Raw genomic sequence first — 15,808 nt, forward strand, 5'->3', positions numbered from 1 at the left:
TGCTTGCAGGTTTGCATTAACTGTCACACAGTTGCTTTTGTGGAACATTTTTGAGTCACAAACATTTACAGAAATGGCTTCTTTCTTATGTCTAATTAAAAATCATACAGAATGTCTAGTTAAAAATCATAATTAACGGGCAAACTCACCATATAGTAGCTAGCTGAGTTTGAGAAAGATTTGACTGAAGAAGAGCATTTCTAGCTTGAAAACCTGATTTAGTGGGGGAAAAAAAATACATAAAAGAAGATTCTTTAGCCTCTTAAAGTCATGCAAACTTAAATAGCTGTAGTCGTGAAATAACACTGCTGCTATCCTGGGATTTTACCATGCATGAGGCACTGAGCATTCAGTAGTCATCAAAATAAACACATCCCCTGGACCAAGGAGTTTAAAATCTACAGTCAGTAGAAGAATGTGCTCCCATGTCCTTCCAGAAGATAATGGTCCCCACAAGTGACTGACACAAAGGACTATGCCAGTATTAGAGGCCAAGTTCCCAAGCACAGCTTTGCCTAGCATGTTCAGATTTGCTCTTATCTCTCTCATCATTTCTTTGTCTATACTCTTCCTCTTATAAATAACATGTAAATCATTCTTCAAGAATCTGTCCTGGGCACTCTGTTCTCTCTGTGCATTCATATCCATTTCTATGACTAAACAGTACCCGGAAGCAGAGGATTCCCAAATGGACATCCACAGCCCAAGCCTCTCCTTTAAGTTTAGATGTCTATATCCAGTTGAAAAATTTATGTATTTCACAAGCATATCAAACTAAGTACATACCAAACTACTCTTTCAATCCCCAACTAGGCTTCTCTTCCTCATCTTCACCCCAATCTTCTCTGTGAATGGTATCAAAGGCCATCCAGTAGCTCAAGCCAGAAATCAGTCTCCTCTTAACCCTCCCTGTCCTGTACAACCAGGTGCAACATCGAGTCCTACAGTTGTACATCATTTTATGTCTAGGCCCTTCTCACCTGTAAAGTCAAAATTTAACGTCACCTTCTCAGAAAGGCCTTCTCTGTCCATTCTACCCTTCAATATATTTCCTGCTTCTATCCTTTATATCTCGTAACATAATCTGTAATGTAACATTTATTTGCTTGTTTACCTGTTTATCTGTTTCGCCTATTATGCTAAGTTCTATGAAGACAAAAGCCTTGACTGCGGTGTCCATTAATGTATAACTCATGCCTAGTACCTAGATGCTTAATAAATGTTTGTGAAAGTGATGAATAAAATTGTAACCCAAAGTTTTCCTCTATCTTAGCTGCAATGGGGGCTTACTTATATGAGAGCATCTGATAATAAAGACAGCTAATGTTCATTACATGCTTACTATGTATGGTAAACTGTTCAACTTCTTTTCTCTCTTCCAGTGAGACAAAACAAAAACGTGTTTCCGTAACAGGCTCCTGATCTTCAATGAAAATATTTCAGAACAGGAAATCCCTCTTGGCTTCAGAGGAACACTCACTCATGGTGAGCCTGTCTGGGGCTTTTTGGCCGTGATGAATCAGAGGCTTCTCTGGTGAGGGCCTCCTGGTTGGTAGAGCAGGTACCACGCCTCCCACTCTCAGGCGCATAAGCCACAAGCGCCCGAAGAGTCAGCCCTACCCTGCGTCCAGCCTGAGTCAAGCGGCATCCGAACAACCCCACACAGAAGGCACACAACTGCCGGCTCTTCCTCAGCAATCACTTGCACTAAAGCCAGCACAGATGCTGCTAAATCCACGGCTTCACTCAACTTTAAACACAAAGATCTGGATAATCAAAGCAACATATTCTATATGGAACAGACTCAAATATACCACATATTGTGACAAGCAATCAAATGTTTATATTATATAACTTTAAAATATTTTCCATTCTTTTTTAATAGAAACCACATACAGGAAATACACTGGAAATAGCTTACAGCCTCACTCAATTAATTAACAATACTCCTCAATACACTTCATACAAGATGTGAGATTTGTGGAGGTTTTTTTATGTTAAAAGGAAGATTCTTTTACAGTATTTTTTACAATGTCAACCTCTGCTGTACAGCAAAGTGACTCAGTTATATACATATATTCATTCTTTTTCAGTATCCTTTTCCATTATGGCTTATCGCAGGATACTGAACACGGATGTGAAGTACATTAGGACCTTGTTGTTTATCCACGTAGTAGTTTGCATCTACAAACCGTAAACTCCCAGTCGATCCCTCTCCTTATCCGCCCCTGCTCAGCAACCACGAGTCTGTTCTCTATGCCTCCGTCTGTTTCCATTTGGTAGATAGGTTCACTTGTGCCACGTTTTAGATTCCACATATAAGTGATCTAACATCTGATAAAGCTCTACTATAAACACCTACTCTGTCTAAACTCTAAGTCGTTGCTGAGTGAGGAAAGAGGGCCAGTGAGAAGACCAGAATTCTACTTGCCTAGTACCCTCTGTTTACGTCCACTTCACCACCCTCAATTAGTGAATTTGGATGTTTGTTACAGCATGGACTCAGATGTCCCAGGGGGATCTCAGGTTATCTCAGTTTTATAGCTACACATGGGTCGGAGCATTAAAGGGTGAACAGTGTTCACGTGAGGTGTTTGGAAGGACAGCTGAGGCTTAGTATCACACTCTGGTCACAAGACAAGGAAAATGAGGTTTGACTTTCTCAAGGGAGAGGTCGTCTTCTCAAAACATTGGGTGTGTATCTGTGTGTTTAACTTGATTATAAGAACTTTGAACTCTTACATAACTTAACCGTTATTTGTATTTATCAAATGACTGCTATTTTCTTTGGAAGTTAAAATTTTAAATGAGCTACAAAATACAACTTCAAATAAAAGTTCTTCAATAGAAGTCCATAGAAAATCATAACTTTCTCACATTCTTAAGCACTGTATGCCACTTACCTGAGAGGTATCCACTCATGCTTTTGTCAAGACTATTAAATTTTTGCCGATATTTTAATCTTGAAGGCTGAGGAACTGCCCATTCTGACGTCCCAGTCTTGGGTGAATTCCCTGAGAGGGAAGCAGTTGAGGAAGTTGAGCTGTAACAAAATTTATTTAAAATTTTTGTTACTACATAAAATACATTTAAACTTTATAAGTCAGAGACAATAAGAATCCTACCTTCTATAACATAACAGTAATTGGTTTTGTATATGATATTGAAACAACAATCTATCTTTACAGTATTTTAGGAAAGTAAATACCATATGAAGTTTTGAACTACCATATACCAAATACCTATCATGCGGCAGGCCCCACACAGTGCTAGGGCCTTTATAAATATTATGTCTAATCCCCATGACAAACTTAAAAAGATATTACTGTCTCCATCTTTCATATGGGCAAACTACAGCTCAGTGATGTTGAGAAAAACAAAGTCACACAATCAGTGAGTGTTTAAGCAAGGATACAGACATTGTTTTTCTGGGTCATTGTTTTAAAGAGTATTATTGTGATTTATAGGAGGAGTGATGATGAATGAACATTGATGCTTTTGGGCCTTCTGAAATTTAAAGGATACTCAATTAGTTTTTGCTCAAGAAATAATGTGTAATGATCATGAGATGTTTTGAGAAATTTTTTGCAAGGAAAAAAATGTAGCTTTGGGCAAAAAATTGACTGATTAAAATACAGCAGGATATTTTTACTTTACATAAAACAAATTTTTCAGAAGTAAAATACCACAGACAGTTAATAATTCTAAACATAAAATTATTTTATGTGAATTACAAATAGTAAATTTACCTATAGTATTTACATTTGGCCATTAGAAAGTAAAAACTGGATAAGCTCCAAGTTTAAAAAACAAACAGTCATTTGTTAAATACGCCTTTGTTTGTTGTTTAGTCACCAAGTTGCGTCCAACTCTTTTGTAACCCCATGGACTGGAGCCCACCAGGCTCCTCTGTCCATGAGATTTCCCAGGCAAGAACACTGGAGTGGGTTGTCATTTTCTTCAGGGGATCTTCTTGACTCAGGTATCAAAAACCTGTCTCCCCTGCACTGGAGGTGAATTAGGCAAATTCTATACCACTGAGCCACCTGGGAAGCTCTTATTGAAAGCCTAAAAAGTTGGAAGTTTTAAGTATTCATACCTACTAGATCCTAAATCAATCAGAGACTGGGCTTTCTGTATATTAGCACCACCAAATCCTCCAATCATCAGACTGTAAGATGACGTATGAGGCAATGCTAAAAAAAAAAAAGAAAAAGGTTCACATCAAACAATTTCACAAAGTATCTATTGGGATGCAAATATAACAGTTTCTTCACATAAAAATACTGACTCATTAGACACAAAGCACTTACTTGAAGAAGAATAAGGAATGGATAAAGGCTGAATGAGACTGACGGTTCCATTTGGTAATGATGAAGTGCTAATGGAAGGCACTAGGGGAGCAGCCATCAATAGGGAAGGGAGGGTGGTCCCTGAAGTCGCCGAGGACAAGGGTGGTGCTATGGGTGCAACTGGAGGCAATGACTGAGGAATGGACAGATTGGGCATGCTTCCCATTCCTAAGGACAAAACAGAACACATTTTCTGGTGCTGGTAAACCAATTATAAAACACAGGACAGAATACAAGTTTACAGTACAGTGAGCAGCTGCTATGTTACAGAAACACTGTGGGCAAACTATCAATGGATTTAAAAACTTCATTAAAGCAAGCTGGATCCAGCAGTGCAGGAGGTAAACTACTTCTTTTAATATCAATATTCTGACCTGTGTGAACTGAGGCAATGTCTATTAAGAAGCTAAAATTCTTTTCTAGTATCATGAATAAAACTAAGTAGGCCTTTTCCAACTACCCATTAGTATCCTCAATGAGAGTATGTATCACCTGATTGAATGTGGGTTTTTTTGTAGCGATGATAAATACAGTGCTGTTGAGTTCACACACACACACACACACACACACTCCACAAACTCTTCCCTCCCCCGCAAAGGATGTTCTAAATTCTACATACTTAAGGAGACCCATTTATGCATACACATTATGTGCAGGAAAAAAAGCATGCCATCTGTTTCATTTTTCTTATATGCAACACACGTATGGATTCAAGGACAATTCTTTAAAAGGGACAAAGTGATGACTCCTTTGTTTACTAACTGCAGAATACAAAGTATACTATATTAATATGATTACACAATGATTTGGTATTTATCTCTAGAATTCAGTGCAAGAGTGAAAGAATTTAGCATTTTAAGATCTAACATCTGGAGTGGAAGACCATGGTTCAGATATAAAGAGATTCTACTTGAATGTTCCAATGAGTGCTCCTCACGAATAATTAGTAAGAAAATGGCTAATCAAAATTAATGGAAGACTGGTGATCTCAGATGAATATGTAAATTAATTAGCACAAAGTTTCCAACTTTTAGCCCTAAATTTGTCTGGCAAATTAACCTTTAAAGAAATTTCTACTAATGTATAATTTATCAGTCGTGTCCGACTCTTTGTGACCCCATGGACTGTAGCCTACCAGGCTTCTCCGTCCATGGGATCTTCCAGGCAAGAATACTGGAGTGGGTTGCCATTTCCTTCCCCAAATTTAAAATTACTCCCCAAATTAAACCATTTTGAACTTAAATTGTTCATATTTTTTGTTATACATACAAAGTATAGAGGAAACTAAGTGAGAATAGTATTTAGGATCAGCTATGACTAGCAGGCGGAGAAGGCAATGGCACCCCACTCCAGTACTCTTGCCTGGAAAATCCCATGGACGGAGAAGCCTGGTAGGCTGCAGTCCATGGGGTTGCTAAGAGTCGGACACAACTGAGCGACTTCACTTTCACTTTTCACTTTCATGCATCAGAGAAGGAAATGGCAACCCACTCCAGTGTTCTTGCCTGGAGAATCCCAGGGATGGGGGAGCCTGGTGGGCTGCTGTCTATGGGGTCGCACAGAGTCGGACACGACTGAAGTGACTTAGCAGATGACTAGCAGGATCATATAATCTATCATCCAACTGGGAATTATGAAAGGGAGCACAAACCAGATTAGATGCCAGAACAACAGGCATAAATCACACTGGCCCTGGGAAACTGGGACACATGGACTCCCAAGCTATGACAGTGACCTTAACATTTCTAATCTCAGACATGAAAGTTAACTTGGGAGTCCGGGGATGGTCATTTTACACCAACAAATCCTTTTCTGATTCTCAAACATTATGCCTAGGAATCAAGTTTAACTATCAAATATATTGAACTAAATTAAGAAACACATACCAAAACGAGCAGAAATTAATGGAGAGAACATAGGAGGCTGTTTCATAATAGGAGGAAGAACCACCGGCAACTGTTGGCCTTGAAGCTTTAGTTTGATGAGTTTCATCGCTATGGAGAACTCTTGTTGATCCATCTTCCCATCTTTGTTCAGGTCTGATAAAGCCCTAAAAGGACAATGAGGCCGATGGATTGGTACACAGAATCAGCATTACTTTTGTAAATGACCTCGCATTTACACGTAGATAATCGCTTAATTAAATGTGAGTGTATAACAAAAAGCTAAAACCTGTACAATAATACTGACCAAAGATAGTATCTAATAAAATACTATGAGTCTATATAGACTCTAGATACCTTTGGGATGAATTCCACTGGTGCAAATGTTAAGAAACTGTACAAGAGTAAAATCATTCTAAACAATTTGTTCAATATTTACCAAATGCCTGCTAAGTGCCTGGCCCTCTGCACTGGAGAGAAAGGTGGAATAGGGGTTGATGTTTACTGTAAATACATTAGAAAACCAAAACCTTAGATATTATAGAGAACCATTTCTTTAAGGTAGGAACAAGGGAAGGGTGAGCTAATCTGAGGCTTAAATTATGATGAAATAAATAACTACAAAATAACATAATGAAGGTGGAGACTCTTGCCAAATTACAAAGAAGTGTTTTTCAACAGAAATGTATACATCTCCTTTCTTTACAAATTCTAAGGAAATTAGAACTTTGTCCTACAGAACAAAACCCCAGTTGATTTTCAGTCATTTACTCACTAAAATTTATTTTCTAAAAAGTTGAATACTCTTACTTATTAACAACAGACTACAGGTAAAAACAACTTTATGTTAACACTAAGTATTAAAAAGTTAAGTTCATCTACAAAAGAACACATTTTACCATATTTCAGCTAAAACGGGAGCCGGCAGGCCTGACTGTAAGAAAAAGGTACGGGCTTGATCACCTGAAGGCAATAAAAACAAAATAATCAAACAATGCATTAGTAAATGGAATTACTTTGATGTCTCTGAATAACAAAAATGGCCACTAGTAACAATTCTATTGATTTATTTTAATTCTAATTATTAAAGAAAATCACATTATTCATCTTAGTTTTCCCTCATAATTGGGGTCTTACTTGATAATAATCCTATCTTGTAAAATTTATAGCTAAAAGCACTATTCCCCAGAAGAGTTCTAAATAAAAAAACACCAGGTTTGGGGAAGGTACTCCTCATGGGTATCTGACAATCCTGTATCTCTTGCCGTGTAGGCCAAGAATGTAAGGTCCTAACAGCTCTCTGCCTGGATCAATTCTCAGAATTGGTTTTGCTGTGAGCAGTTTTAAGGGAGGAGGTAATGTTTTCCACTGGGACAGAGAACAAGTTTGCTTTTTGCTTGCTAAAACATGGTGGGTTCCGTGAGGCTGAGTGTTCCTCTTCTTTAACACAACCATGGCAAGTACAGCATCCTTCTGGGCTCTCCGCATGGCCCCTATGTGAACCAGGGGACAAGGGAAACGGATAGAAATGTGCCAATGCTCGGGCTGCCAGCTGTGCTATTACAAAGAGTGTCCTGTGTCTCTGACTTAGGAATTCCGGGTATTCTGCCAGCATTCAAGAGACAGTAACAGACCAAATTATTACCTTGTAAGCAGGGTAATCAAATCCCTACCGGGAGAAAAGTTAAGATAGTTATTATTACAGAAGTACAAATAACATTAAACTATAATGGTTGACCCAGATAATCACGATGGTGTGATCACTCACCTACAGCCAGACATCCTGGAATATGAAGTCAAGTGGGCCTGAGGAAACATCACTACAAACAAAGCTAGGGGAGGTGATAGAATTCCAGTTGAGCTATTTCAAATCCTGAAAGATGATGCTGTGAAAGTGCTGCACTCAATATGTGAGCAAATTTGGAAAACTCAGCAGTGGCCACAGGACTGGAAAAGGCCAGTTTTCATTCCAATCCCAAAGAAAGGCAACGCCAAAGAATGCTCAAACTACCGCACAATTTCACTTAGCTCACACACTAGTAAAGTAATGCTCAAAACTCTCCAAACCAGGCTTTAGCAATACGTGAACCATGAACTTTCAGATGTTCAAGCTGGTTTCAGAAAAGACAGAGGAACAAGACATCAAATTGCCAACATCCACTGGATCATCGAAAAAGCAAGAGAGTTCCAGAAAACTATCTATTTCTGCTATATTGACCATGCCAAAGCCTTTGACTGTGTGGATCACAATAAACTGTGGAAAATTCTGAAAGAGATGGGATTACCAGACCATCTGACCTGCCTCTTGAGAAACCTGTATGCAGGTCAGGAAGTAACAGTTAGAACTGGACATGGAACAACAGACTGGTTCCAAATAGGAAAAAGAGTACGTCAAGGCTGTATATTGTCACCCTGCTTATTTAACTTATATGCAGAGTACATCATGAGAAACGCTGGGCTGGATGAAGAAGCACAAGCTGGAATCAAGGTTGCCAGGAGAATATCGGTAACCTCACATATGCAGTTGACACCACCCTTATGGCAGAAAGTGAATAAGAACTAAAGAGACTCTTGATGAAAGTGAAAGAGGAGAGTGAAAAAGTTGGCTTAAAGCTCAACATTCAGAAAACGAAGATCATGGCATCTGGTCCCATCACTTCATGGGAAATAGATGGGGAAACAGTGGAAACAGTGTCCGACTTTATTTTTCTGGGCTCCAAAATCACTGCAGATGGTGATTGCAGCCATGAAATTAAAAGACACTTACTCCTTGGAAGGAAAGTTATGACCAACCTAGACAGCATATTCAAAAGCAGAGATATTACTTTGTCAACAAAGGTCCATCTAGTCAAGGCTATGGTTTTTCCAGTGGTCATATATGGATGTGAGAGTTGGACTACAACGAAATCTGAGTGCAGAAGAATTGATGCTTTTGAACTGTGGTGTTGGAAAGACTCTTGAGAGGCCCTTGGACTGCAAGGAGATCCAACCAGTGCATCCTAAAGGAGATCAGTCCTGGGTGTTCCCTGGAAGGACTGATGTTGAAGCTGAAACTCCAATATTTTGGCCACCTGATGCGGAGAGCCGACTCATTTGAAAAGACCCTGATGTTGTGAAAGATTGAAGGCAGGAGGAGAAGAGGACGACGGAGGATGAGATGGTTAGATGGCATCACCGACTCAATGGACGTGAGTTTGGGTAAACTCCGAGAGTTGGTGATGGACAAGGAGGCCTGGCGTGCTGTGGTTCATGGGGTTGCAAAGAGTCAGACACAACTAAGCAACTGAACTGAACTGATAATTGTTGAGAGGATGGATTCCGAAGTCAGACCTAAAGGTTTCCAAGCCCTGGTATTTATTGTTTAGTTGCTAAGTTGTGTCTGACTCTTTGTGACTTGATGGACTATAGTACACCACACTCCTCTGTCCTCCACTATCTTGGGGAGTTTGCTCAAACTCATGTCCACTGAGTTGGTGATGCTATCTAACCATCTCATCCTCTGCCCCCCTCTTCTTTTGCCTTCAGTCTTCCCCAGCATCAGGGTCTTTTCCAATAAGTCTGTTCTTTGCATTAGTTGGCCAAAGTACTGGAGCTTCAGCTTCAGCATCAGTCCTTCCAATGAATATTCAGGGTTAATTTCCTTTATGATTGACTGGTTTGATCTCTTTGTTGTCCAAGGAACTATCAAGAATCTTCTCCAGCACCACAATTCAAGAGTATCAGTCTTTGGAGCTCAGCCTTCTTTATGGTCTAACCCTCAGATCCATACATGACCGCACTCAGTCGTGTCCAACTCTGTCAACCCCGTTGACTGTAGCCCGCCAGGCTCCTCTGTCCATGGAATTCTCAAGGCAAGAACACTGGACTGGGTAGCCATTCCCTTCTCCAGGGGATCCTCCTGACTCAGGGGTCGAACCCAGGTCTCCTTCATTGCAGGCCGATTCTTTACCATCTGAACCACCATGGAACTTATCATTAAATAGTACAAATTGATGGCAGTCAAATTAAAACTAATTATAAGATATTTCATGAAAAGGAGCATATAATCACAAATAAAATAAGAACACAAACCTGTTATGTAACCTCCCGAAGGTTTGAGGTTATCAAACTGCTTGTCATGTTTAGTCCGTTCTTCGGAGGTAATAGCCCACATGTTTGGCCCTCCTAAAACATAAATGAAGACAAAGATTTTATACTGCATATATGAGAATGCTTAAACACAATTCCAGAATGTAAACATGAATCACAAATGCTCCTTTAATGACAGTCCTAATACTGGAGTGACACAAAGAAGAAAGCTCTATTCATAACCATACCAAGTATGGTCCTGACGCTTTTCACTCATTACCCAATTAACATCTACTTGAACAACTGCTGTGTAGCACTCACTGGAAATGAGCAACAAGCTAAATACTGGAAATAAAAAGATGAATAAAGTATTGTTCCATCCTTAAGGAAGTCTTACTCTAGAAAATGACTATCAGCACTTACAGTGTTAACCTGTGAGGCATCCTAAAACAGAAACATATACAAAAAGCTGTGCTAATCCTGAGTCAGAAGCATCAGTGATGAGCTAACAGGAAAGGTAAGACTGAGGCAGAGCCTTGAAGCTTGGCTTGAATTTTGCCATGTGAAGAGGAGGGATAAGGGTATTTCACAAAACAAGGTCAGAGCATGAGGAGTCAAGGCATGTTCCAGACACTCCCCTGAGTAGACTGAGAGCTAAAGCACCACGTGAGTGTGGGAAAGAGGTTAAGAAAGAGGTAGGAAGGACTAGCTTTAAAGGGTCTTAAATAGCATCCTTAGCTGACCTTTACCCTGGAAGTTATGGAGTGTCCTCTGATACATTTTAAAGTAACCTTCTTATTTGAAATCCTTTTAGACTTATAGGAAAGTTGCAAAGATAGTATGGAGCCTGCACCCAATTTCTACTAAGTTAACAATTTACATAACCATAGTATATTTGTCAAAACACATAAATTAGGACAGGTATACTACTACTCAGAGAAGGCAATGGCACCCCACTCCAGTACTCTTGCCTGGAAAATCCCATGGGTGGAGGAGCCTGGTAGGCTGCATGCAGTCCATGGGGTCTCGAAGAGTTGGACACAACTGAGTGACTTCACTTTCACTTTTCACTTTCATGCACTGGAGAAGGAAATGGCAACCCACTCCAGTGTTCTTGCCTGGAGAATCCCAGGGACGGGGGAGCCTGGTAGGCTGCCGTCTATGGGGTCGCACAGAGTCGGACACAACTGAAGTGACTTAGGAGCAGCAGCAGCAGCATACTAGTACTAGCTAAACTAAATACTTCCACCAGCAGGGCTAGCTGGTAAACCCCAACGAATTAGACTCTGGGCACTGGAAACAGCACAAATCTTTGTTACTGAAGATTCTGCCAAGTGGAAGCTTTGGCAAAGGGAAGTAGCCTACTCTGGGTCTGAATGCTTGACCTATGCAGGCCCAGTGACTCTCTGGCCTGATAGTCCCATTTAGGGACTAAACACAAACTCCACAACTAACAAGGTGAGTAAGGACCCTCAGAAGCCTTGCTTGTCAAACAGAATGGTAATATTCAAGAACAGAAGACAGCCTGGCCCCAAAGGCCAGGCTTTACATGAAAAAGTGGCAGCAAATTCGCTAAGGGGAAACTTTATTCCTACTCTACTGTCTGAAGCAAAGCTACTGGTTCAATGAAATTCCCTGAAATGCCTCAGCCTAGTTCACTTATGGGTCACAACAGCTGGAATTCTGACAGCGTCCACTGGGCTTCCATGACTCTTCAGCCTCAGAGCTAAGCAGAACCAAAGCAAGACACATTTTCTTCAGTGGACAGAACTCAGATACTTGGAATGTTGCCAATGGCCCAGCTGTTTGATTTGCCACCTGAAAAATTACAACTGACAGATTAAAGATACCCTCTTTGGGGCTGCAAGATGGAAACAAATTTTAATTGCTAATTGAATAGTCTGGGTCACTACCAATGGCAAGGGCCCATTCTCTAACTTAGACTGAAATCAAGATTCTGATGGAAGTCTGACTCTGTTTCTGAGGCAGAGGATACCAGTGCATGCCAGAGTTAAGGATTCCTGTCTGGGGAGGGGGTCTCATTACAAAGGGCATTGTTCTCTTTTTGGCTCTTGGCAGATGGACTACATCAAACTTTTGATTGCTCTCTAGGGTTACTGGTGTTGACACTTTTTAGGTTACCAATCAGCCTGCTATGTCCATACTAGCGTGGCCCTTAAAACAAACCTGTATCATGATTTTAGCTTTCTGGTCTATCAGCGCTCTGATGCTAATGAATCATTTATCAGAAAAAACTGTTCACAATGCACTGATCGAGTCTGAGTCCACTTTCATAATCTCCTCCTGGTTCACACTCCTTAAAGTAAGATAGTTTGGCCACTGAATGTGCTGTCCTGAGAAAGGGATCATCATTGTCCCTTGGCTGTTTCCTGGCTAATGATCAGGACTAAAGGGGTTGGGGGAGGGAGTCACAGGTGAATACAAGTCTTAATGTGAAAGTTGAGGATTCTACCCTGATGGTTCTTGGACATGATGCATCTCTATTTCTCCTAGAAACAACTGTGGACAGGCTGTTGGTACATCCTTCAGGTGGCAGCTCGGCTGAACAGAAACCTAAAGGATTCGAAACTAATTCTGGTTAGGGTTTACAAAAATGTCCCTGTCCCTCTTGCACCTAACCATTCTGGATCATTAGAAAACAGTGAAGCTAAAGCAAAACAGGACACTTAAATCTTGTGGCAGTGGAGAGCCCCAAGCTCTCCCCAAGCCCCAAGCCCTGGAGAGAAATACCTTAGATCCCAGAGGCACCAGAAGGGAGAAGCATGACTTTTTCTCTTTCAGAGCTGGCCGGGCAGTCTTCTTCCCCAAGGAGGATGCCCTGGTGAGGCTCTCCTAAACTGCTGGAAGCACCTTACACTGTATGTAACTCTGAGTCTGCCATCTCCCACCAGATGGCTTTGACTGATCCACTCTCAGTCTTAGGCAGACCCTGAACACCTGAGTCCCAGGAGTATGGACTTCTCTGTATACAAAACAAAAACTGAGGACCACGAGGAGGTTGGTACTATATCTGTATCTCACAAAAGGAAATTCTTACAAACCCCATATATCAATATATAACATTTGTCTTTCTCATCCTGTGACATGTTCCCTTTACTTGGACTGCCATTCATATAACCCTCTTCCATTTCAAACTTTACCTTTCAAGGTCCAGGGCATGGGTCATTTCTTCCAGGAGGTCTCTGACACCTGCAGGTCAAATTAATTGCTTCCTCCTCTAGGTTCTCAAAGGACTTCACCATGCTTCTACAGGGCACTTACAAAGGTTCTGTAATTGTTTTCTATCCATCTGTTCTACCACACAATGAGTCCTTGGAGGACAAGAGCATTGTGTGTTTATCTTTCTATCCTCAGAACCAGCAGAGTATTACAGAGCACACACACTTAAAATTGACTGAGGAATAAATACCTGAAAAAATTAGAAGGAGTAAAAAAAAAGTCAGAGAGGCAAGATCATGATTTGGAAAAAGACAAATTCATTTACAAATCTTTCTGGTGTCGGTCCTTCACATATAGCTATACTGGCCCTCTGAGGAGGTCTTTAAAGCTATATATTCAAGAAGCACCAACTCACTGGAAAAGACAATATGCTGGGAAAGACTGAAGGCAAAGGAGAAGGGGACGGCAGAGGATGAGATGAGAAAGCATCACTGACTCAAAGGACATGAATTTGAGCAAACTCTGGGAGACAGTGGAGGACAGAGGAGCCTGGGATGCTGCAGTGCATGTGGTTGCAAAGAGTTGGACATAATTTAGCAACAGAACAACAAACAATTCAGCATGGCTGACAGTCATCTATACTTCACTTCTGATTACCCTTCCAGTTTACTGAGTTTCTACCAATAAGAAACCAAGTATGTTTAGGCATGTAAACTCACACATGTTTGCTGACTCCAGTCCATAAAAATCTGCTTTACAAAGCTGTTTCCTCAGGCTTGCAGGATCTCATTTCCCCAACCAGGGATTGAACCTGGGCCACCAAAGTAAAAGTGCCGAGTTCTAACCACTGGGACACTGGCAAATTCCCTGTTTAACTACAATCTTAAACCTTGTCTTTACGAGAAGATATTTATAGATTAAAAAAAAAAAACAGTCATTTGGGGCTAAGAAATATTAGATCAAATCCATCTAGTGTTTAAAATTATACTGGGCACCTATATTTCAGTGATATACATTCCTGGAAACAACTGTATACACTCGTCAAAACTCATCAAACTATAAAGAAAAAAGGGTGGAGTATACCTCAATAAATCCAACTTAAAACAAAAATATAACACATCAAACACATGCCTATCACGTGACATGTGCTCAATAAATTAGTTTCCTTACTCAATCCCAGGGCTTCCCTTGTGGCTCAGAATGTGGTAAAGAATCCGCCTGCAATGTGGGAGACCTGGGTTCAATCCTTGGGTTAGGAAGATCCCCTGGAGAAGGGAACGGCTACCCACTCCAGTATTCTGGCCTGGAGAATTCCATGGACTATATAGTCCATGGGTCACAAAGAGTTGGACGTGACTGAGTGACTTTCACTCACTCAATCCAATCCCAGGGAATGGCATAATTAGGCAGAAGGCAGAGCGTTAAAACCTTTCATAGGTTCTTTTTGTGATAAAGGTATTCTTGCCAGAAAAATACTGAGTGTGATGCTTTTTAGTCAGAAACCTTAAGACTATTTTAAATTTGAACAGTCTGGTTGGGGAAGTTTGAGCGGTTCTAACATACTTCAGTGTACATCCCCAGGCAGAGACAGTCCGCTACCCTCAGACTACAGAGAGGTCTGCTGCGGCAGAAGGGTAGTGGTGTCAGTCCCATCACATGGTACTTTCACCTTTCTTTGGTACCTGGCTTCACAGTGGTCAACTCAATCTATCTGGTAATGCTTACTGCTTAGTTACTCATGACTCCAACCAGAAATTTTGATACTTTATATACATTCATGCAACTAACATTTATGGGGCAACAATGCTATAAAGAAGAATAAAATAAATGCCTTAAATGAGCTCAGAAATTTTCTAATACTCAAAGGGGCTCCACAAGCCAAGAGAGTCATACACAACAATCATGATTAAATATTGTCATGATTAATGTTACTAACAGAACAAAAGAGATGGGAATACCAGACCACCTGACCTGCCTCTTGAGAAACCTGTATGCAGGTCAGGAAGCAACAGTTAAAACTGGACATGGAACAACAGACTGGTTGCAAATAGGAAAAGGAGTTCGTCAAGGCTGTATATTGTCACCCTGTTTATTTAACTTCTATGCAGAGTACATCATGAGAAACACTGGGCTGGAAGAAGCACAAGCTGGAATCAAGATTGCAGAGAGAAATATCAATAACCTCAGATATGCAGATGATACCACCCTTATGGCAGAAAGTGAAGAGGAACTCAAAAGCCTCTTGATGAAAGTGAAAGAGGAGAGTGAAAAAGTTGGCTTAAAGCTCAACATTCAGAAAACGAAGATCATGGCATCTGGTGACCA

General features: G+C 40.6%; 1 protein-coding gene across 5 annotated transcripts in view; it reads right to left on the reverse strand.

Moving 5' to 3' along the window:
• Positions 1-15,808, reverse strand: part of ITSN2 (intersectin 2) — a 126,374-nt gene that overhangs the window by 75,222 nt on the left and 35,344 nt on the right. For 4 of the 5 annotated variants that reach the window (XM_010840557.1, XM_010840561.1, XM_010840559.1 and 1 more), the window contains exons 3-9: positions 10,307-10,399; positions 7,135-7,198; positions 6,239-6,402; positions 4,314-4,520; positions 4,100-4,196; positions 2,904-3,043; positions 150-213 (exon numbers count right to left, since the gene is read on the reverse strand). In XM_010840557.1, coding sequence (XP_010838859.1) covers positions 150-213; positions 2,904-3,043; positions 4,100-4,196; positions 4,314-4,520; positions 6,239-6,402; positions 7,135-7,198; positions 10,307-10,399 — 829 coding nt within the window. Of the gene's footprint in view, positions 1-149; positions 214-2,903; positions 3,044-4,099; positions 4,197-4,313; positions 4,521-6,238; positions 6,403-7,134; positions 7,199-10,306; positions 10,400-13,464; positions 13,918-15,808 lie in introns of those variants that run through there. The other variant, XM_010840558.1, reaches the window with a different exon arrangement.

The sequence above is a fragment of the Bison bison genome, unplaced genomic scaffold, assembly GCF_000754665.1.
Source record: "Bison bison bison isolate TAMUID 2011002044 unplaced genomic scaffold, Bison_UMD1.0 scf7180017864145, whole genome shotgun sequence".
Classification (NCBI taxonomy): domain Eukaryota; kingdom Metazoa; phylum Chordata; class Mammalia; order Artiodactyla; family Bovidae; genus Bison; species Bison bison.